This window comes from Rhagoletis zephyria, unplaced genomic scaffold (genome assembly GCF_001687245.7).
Source record: "Rhagoletis zephyria isolate East Lansing unplaced genomic scaffold, Rhagoletis_zephyria_1.1 Rzeph_scaffold_00078, whole genome shotgun sequence".
NCBI classification, from domain to species: domain Eukaryota; kingdom Metazoa; phylum Arthropoda; class Insecta; order Diptera; family Tephritidae; genus Rhagoletis; species Rhagoletis zephyria.
This window is the reverse complement of record NW_016157162.1, coordinates 562645-569801: the sequence shown is the minus strand read 5'-3', so window position 1 is coordinate 569801 and position 7157 is coordinate 562645. Positions and strand designations below refer to the sequence as shown.

Genomic DNA, 7157 nt, shown 5'->3' with positions numbered 1-7157 from the left:
CCTTGTGAAAATACCCTTCTACTGAGATCCCACAAGTCTAAATCAGTTATTCAAGTTTTTCGTAAATCAATCTTTGAAAAAAGTAAAACAAACAGAATCAAAAATCTCATTTTTACGATTCCGCTGAAAAGATTTTAAAATATTTTTAGGCAGATTTTTTAAGCTTAATCTGTTCCATGTGTGCCATCTGAGGGGACTTTTTTCAAACATTTCTTTAAGAAACTATTTTTATCCATAAAATACTCCATTTTTGGAGGTATTTTCAAATCGGTCCAGCTTGCTTAAATCTTAATATTTTTCCAAAATATTAATATTTTGTAGTCCCGGCGGAAAAACTGCAACTTTTCTTGGTGATGCAGTCTTCATGTATATAAAAATTTTAGATTGAATTTCGAGTGTGCCAATAAAAATTGTAAAAATGGAATTTTAGTTTCTCAAATCATAGTCGTCTCTTACTCAATGTAATTTTTTTACATTTGGCACAGTAGTTTTATTACACTAGATTCGTTCGTTTTGGTAAGAACATTTTCACCGTTTAATTTTAAGGTTTTTTCGTACCTTTAATTATTAAAATTAAAAAAAAAATCGTAAATTTTCAAGATTTACAGATATTCTGCATGCTGCCAGTTTGTTTTTTTAATTTGGTAACACACTCTTGAAACTTCACAGATATATTGTATTTGATGCCAACGTCCATTGCCTCTAATATGAACACTATATTTGAAAACTTCCCAAAGCTAAATATTAAAAAAAAACAATTATTATTTATTCGAATGATAATGAAGAGGTTAGTAATTTGAGTACTTTTTGTCTAAATAGGCATTTTAAGGCTAAAATTGTTCAAATAGTTGATTTATTTTTTATTGTATGTACTTATTTCTGGAACTCCAGTGATTGAAATATATGCAAGCCTTAGCCTTAGCGTTTTTTTTTCTGGTGAGAGAAAGATGTTACACTAAAGAAGTAACTCGTGAGATTTGATCATATGCTTCTTCAAGGCAAGGCTTCACACCCACATAAAATATCTCAACTCAACTTTTTAAATTGATAGGTGGCAACATTGTGCAAGCATTTTTATTACATAATTTTTTTTTAATCTGTGGTTATAGGATTACTATTCTTAAGCTTGTTGGAAGCTGAGAAAAAGAATAACCCCATAACCAAGAAGACATGTATAGGTTCTTATATCGTAATATTTTTTTTATTTACTCTTATTTGACGACTGTTTCCAAAAATATATTTTATAAGTGCTTGATGCTGCTTTCGCACTTCTAGGAAAATCGTCTATTCATGTATTCATTACTTTGTACCTTTATCAGAGTACCGTTTGTTTTGAGCTGCTTTATCCTTTGATTTCAGCCCCTTACATATTTAAATACATTCATCACAGTCTAATTATTTAATACGTAATTACTTTAAGTACATTTCTTATTCCTACGAAAAGTATGGCGTAAAAATCCAAATTCAAACAAGTGTGAAGAAAATAAATTCTTTGGCGCAGTTTCTACCCACACTACGTTATTTTCATTCTTTCTCGTTTGCATTTCTATCGTCTGCCTCATCAACTTTACTTAATTTTAAGAATACTTCATTTAGTTCTACATCTGAACGATAAATTCCCGCCGCCTCCTCCAGCGCTATCTGCGATTGCCGCCGCGCCACCTCAGCGTTGGTCACACGCCGGCCGGTGCGGAAGTACTCCTCAATCTCCAATAGGGTACGACCTTTCGTCTCTGGCACAATGAAAACGATAAACGCCACACCCAATAGCGAAATCATGCCGAAGAAGGCGAAACTATTTGCAGTGCCTATCGCAGCTTCCATGGTGGGATAAAGCTTAACGACACTGAAGGAGAAGAAGAGACCAATGCAAAGTGTACACCCATTGGCGCTGCCACGTACGCGCTGAGGAAATACCTCCGAGATCATAAAGAATGGCAAAGTTAACAATCCCATTGTCGAGAAGATTATGTGCAGAATAATGCAAATGGCGGACAGCAGTGGCAGGTGCTCACCTATAACTGGCCACCAGCCATTGGCGGCAAGCAGCAGCATACAAATGGTCATGCCAGTCGCTGAGACTATACCCGCTGGACGGCGACCCCACCTATCGAAAATCATGCCCATAAAAAATGTGGTAATAATGCGTGCGACACCGACGAACACGGCCACAAGCAGCGGATCCGCGGCGACGCCAGCGCGTGTCGCAATTTGAGCGGCGAATACAATAACAACGACGATGCCCGAACACTGCTGGAAGAAGAAGAAACCGATCATCATTATTAGAGGTTTGTAGACTTCGGGCGCGCGTATGGCTTGCAGCAGGGACTCATTAGCGGCTGCTGTGCGGCTGAGGTCCGAATTCTTTTTGATGAGAGCCAACTCATTTTCAAACTCCTCGTAGATTTTGTTATCTGATTTTTGGGATAAGAGAGATTTTCTTATAGAGAGTTAGACACACAATTTACATATCCAGTCCTACCTTTACTCGATAGACCACGAAAATATTTAAGCGATTTACGTGCACGTTCCTCATAGCCTTTCTGCATCAGCCAACTAGGCGATTCGGGCATCGGCAAACAGCAACAGAAGGCAAAACATTGATAAACAACCGAAATAATGGAGATCAGTTTGAAGTTGTTCTGCAAAGGTAAAAATAGATTTGAACTTGTCTACGTGCAGATATCTGTGGAACGCATAAGAAAATAGGAGTAAGAATACTGCCGAAAACTTACTCGTATGAAGTAGCCCAATAAATACATTAGTAGTATCCCGCTAGCGATGGCAATTGATGTGCCCATAATGAGTCGTCCTCGTATACGTGGCAGACTGATCTCAGCCGCATAGGAACCAATCGGTGACAGACATAAACCGATCAATAGACCTAGGAAACAGATAATGCTTTAGTTTTGTGCTTTTTATGTATATTTTTTAGTTTATTTCTACTCACCACAAAAAAATCGTCCCATGAGCAATTGTATGTAAATGGCATCACGAGTGCTTTGGTAAGGTGCAGTAGCCAGCAGTACCAACCCGATAATGCCAACGAAATTCGTACATAGCATTGTATTCTTACGCCCAATGCGATCCATAAGATAGCCCACCATCAAACCGCCAATCGGGCAGGCCATGCTATTAATTGATGCTGGAGAGAGAACACAAAATAATTGAAAATGATTGTGGATGTTAGGCTAGATTAGGTAAGAGTGCAAAAGAGCTCTTAATTAGCCTAAGGCCCTTAGAAATTCTTCCTCATCTCTGCAGCTGAAAAAAAAATCGTTGCTTTGATATCCTCACCTCTTAATCTGTGTACCAATATGGTAGTTTCCGGTTAATACACCAACTGTTAATCTAAAAGAGGAGCGGTCAGCCGTGTGGGCGATCTGCTTTTCAACGACTTTTGGCTAGATGTGCCATGTAGTCTGATCGTGGGTATCGCAGCCCACCTGGTGTGTTTAACTCTTCGATGTAGGGAATTTCTATTGTTATTTTCTGGAGGTTAAAGGCATGACCACTTCCTGTTTAGATATTATCAGGGCTTGTCGGCCTTGCTGTTACCAAGGATATCCCTGAGTCCGAAGGCCCACTCAACCATTAAGAAACGTTTCGATGAGAGCTGGCTGAGAATCCCTTTGCACTCAATGTCTACCTTGGACGTAGCTCCGTTGGAATTTATAAATTTGATAGCAGCCTGACAGTCAGAATATGCAGTGTAGGCAGTTCTGAAAGAACAAAGACTACGAACCACAAGATGGAATCCTTTATTGCGGTTACTTCTGCCTTAAAAACGCAACAGTGGTCAGGTAAACGAAAACTGAGGTCTAGTGAGTAAATACCGCTACCTATCCCGTCATTTGCTGAAAACCATCTAAGTAGATAGCCGCCTTCCCATTTGTTCCTCTTTAGAGAAGTATGAGAAGAGGGCTTCGTCGGCTTGGGCAGCAACATTACCGTTGACCAAGCTCGGTTGACCAGAACATCTCCGAGGCCGTTCTGGCGAAGACGGTCATACTCATGCCATCGGTAGTTTAACAGCTCTATCAGCAAGCTTTATGTTCTTTGTTCAGATATATTCACCCATTGCTTTAGCTGATCTAGATTTTTTTTATTTCTCAGAACAACACCAAGTTGCGATGTGGTGTTTAAGAGATTAAGTAATGCATACGGATCTCGAGTTAGTAGTGGTCAACTTAAAGGCTCTAATATCAGTTTGACATTTTACATATACATATATAAGGTGAGATCCAACAAGAAGGGGTAGATTACTCGTAAGTAAGTAAAAGAGATCCAAGAGTACCTGCTATCCAAGGCCTTAAAGAGATTTGTTTATATCTACAATCTCCATTTGCACCCAATGCGATTGGCTATCTCACTTCTCAGACTGATGCGCTATAAGTGAAAGTGTTTCTTTCGACTCAATGGCACTAAATATCTGCCATAAGAGGGTACTGGAATATCTGACCACCTTTTTATAGCAAATTCAGTTATCAATAAAGTTTGGATAGCTTTTTTAATGTGTTAAAGAATTTTTAATTCGTGTGTATTCACAATATGAGCCAACTAACGTTCGGCAGGAGATGTTGCTGAAGATAGACAATTGAATTGGAGGAGCTGAGTAAGCTAATTCGTCACTAAGAAAACGTTCCTAAGTTTCTATCATTTTACTCACCAAACCAACTACTCTCCTCGGTATTAAGATTATAAATATCATTTGGATTTGTTAGTTGTGCAAGAGATACGGAAGGCAATGCCGCAGACATGCCAGCTGCTACCACACAAGTGTTTCCAAGGATGACCATCAGTTCCTGTGTGGAGAAAAGATCAGTTTAGCTTTAATATTCATACGTTCTTGTATACATATCGAGCCCTAATCGCCAAAACGACGTAAGCGATGCTCTAGGGATATTTCTGCATTAAAAAGAAAGTTTTGAAAGAAAATGTCGCTTACGTTATTTTAGCGGTTAGGACTCGAAATGTTTAATAAAATTCAAGCACCTGCCGCAGTACTGCTCTTTTGCTTTCGCCAAGTGGTTTCGGTGGTTTCGTTTTATCGAGGCCAGTCACAATTAAAACTTTGTGTGCTGAACTGCCATTTTGCAATTTCACCAGATCCGAGTGATTAGTCATTTTGAGCAAGGTGTATTTCTTGTAAAGCTAATTTATACAAGTATTTATTGTAAAGTTGTCCGCTTAAAAGTTTAATATCGGTGGAAATTATGTGTTTAGAAATCTGAAAATACATACATACATACATATAAACAAAATAAAATTTTACAAAAAGTAGAAGAAACATAGCATTCTGTAATCATAGCTATTAATTTTTACTATATTTTAACATAGTTTTTATCGAAAAATTAGTGACAGACTAAGACCGATATTTTGTACTTCTAAACGAAGCTTCTTCTATAAAGGTGTAATGCTCCCTTCTCTAAAAAAAAATCGAATATAAATAAAAATCAATAAGTCACACTTACCAGTTGGTTGCGCCTGAATCAGCTGAGCATCCAGCTCCAAAGAATATTTGAACTATGCTCAGTTAGTTTCGTTGTTGCTTTCCTCTGTTAATTGTACATTTGGCTAGCATTTCCCGTATTTAGTTACAGCACATCTTTTTTTTTATTTATGAGTATCATATTTCAACAAATTAGCTTTAGCGATATAAATCTCTCAAATTTTTTTGTCTTGGTGGAAAGTTGTGTACTTTTGCGTTTATATATTGTAATGTTTTTTTTTGCAAAAACAGGCTGCCAGTAAAGTTTATTACACTGTTATTACTTTCATTAATTCAAAGCATTCCTAAATATGATATCATATTTGAGAAATTGCTTAACTTTTTGATTTGACTTTTATTTCATATTTTATTTGTTATTGCTCTTATTGAACAGTTATCTTCAAATTCCAATATTATCATATAATCCTTAAATAATATATATACAAATACTATGTATGTACTTCATGCCTTGTACCCTGTCAATTGTCTGGCATATATTGGCACACCTAATATATATTAGTGGTCCGCGACGCGAATTCTCGTACGCTTGGTAGTTTGCTTAGTACTAGTAACAGACTGGTTCGGATTTTTGAACTTAAACGCAAAGCTTTTGCTTGAATTTCTACCTGCATTTGTTTGGTGATTGGCGGCGAGATTCAGCTACAGAATTTGCTGCGATGTGAATGGAATAAAACAGCTGTTGCTGCTAAACCGGTCGCATTGATGTGAGAATACAGCTTTGATCAACTTATTGGGAAAGCCACCTAAGTATTGAAATGATTTTTTATTTTCATTTTTACAATCCTTACTAATATTATATGCCCGAAGGTGAGTTTGTTTATTTTTTACGCTTTCACGCTTTAACTACTCAACCGATACTCATGAAATTTTGTACAAAGGTGTCATTTAGCCCAACTTAAAATATAGGATAATTTTAATTTAGATTAGACGAGGGGGGAGGCACATCCTATACAAAATTTTTTCATACCGCATATCTCAGGAATATTTTTGATATAGCACTGGGACTTGGCATAGATATATGTAAAATCAATTCCATACTCATAGAGGAGGGCTGACACCTGTTTAAAAAATCAAATTCGACTGGAATTAAGAGACTTATTTGTTTGAAAGTTATATTAACCCTTTCAGTGTTGGAAAAAAATTACGGTATGCTAAACATCTAAAAGTTTGTATATCAGGAAAAGTCAACCCCCTGAAGATGAGAAAACTTTTTTTTGTGGAAAGCTTATCGTTCAAAAGTTATAGCTTGCCAGATATATTTGACAGGGCATATAAAATTTTTAAAAATTGTTCAAACCACAAATAAACAATTACAGCTACGATTTTTTACCTGTGGTATAGTCACAAAACTAAAAATTTAAAAAAAATATATATTCAAACTAATTTTGTTACAGTCAATTTATACAATGCTACTAAATAGAAAGTTTTTCAAAGAAAATAGGATAAATACAAGAGGTGACTTAATCAGTCGCATTTTAGTAGCATCCATATGCTACTATGCCGATTAAATTCGACGAATTCCCGGAAAGGGTTAAAGAATTGATGGCAAGAGGCTTACAAAAGTTATAGTTTGAAACATATTTTGGAAAGGGTTGCCACCGGTTTGAAAAGCCAAATTTAAATCAATTATTTTCAAGCTCTCTGA

General features: G+C 36.6%; 1 protein-coding gene across 1 annotated transcript; it reads right to left on the bottom strand.

Annotated features, from left to right (window-relative positions):
- Nucleotides 1-1255: 1255 nt before the first annotated feature.
- Nucleotides 1256-5759, bottom strand: LOC108373250 (facilitated trehalose transporter Tret1-2 homolog). The gene is made up of 7 exons (XM_017629118.1): nt 5475-5759; nt 4996-5230; nt 4670-4805; nt 2951-3145; nt 2736-2884; nt 2483-2642; nt 1256-2414 (listed from the first exon to the last, which is right to left on the bottom strand). Exons 2-7 carry the CDS (start codon nt 5125-5127, stop codon nt 1525-1527), a joined length of 1662 nt encoding a protein of 553 aa, XP_017484607.1. The 5' UTR covers nt 5128-5230; nt 5475-5759; the 3' UTR covers nt 1256-1524.
- Between the last annotated feature and the right edge of the window lie 1398 nt (nt 5760-7157).

What these genes read in the sequence shown, in the direction of transcription:
- LOC108373250 (XM_017629118.1), bottom strand. Translation starts at nt 5,127, where the DNA reads ATGACTAATCACTCGGATCTGGTGAAATTGCAAAATGGCAGTTCAGCA. An exon ending in CGAGGAGAGTAGTTGGTTTG is followed by an intron (nt 3,146 to 4,669) that starts GTGAGTAAAATG and finishes TTCTCTCTCCAG; the next exon opens with CATCAATTAATAGCATGGCC. An exon ending in TCGTGGTCTATCGAGTAAAG is followed by an intron (nt 2,415 to 2,482) that starts GTAGGACTGGAT and finishes CCCAAAAATCAG; the next exon opens with ATAACAAAATCTACGAGGAG.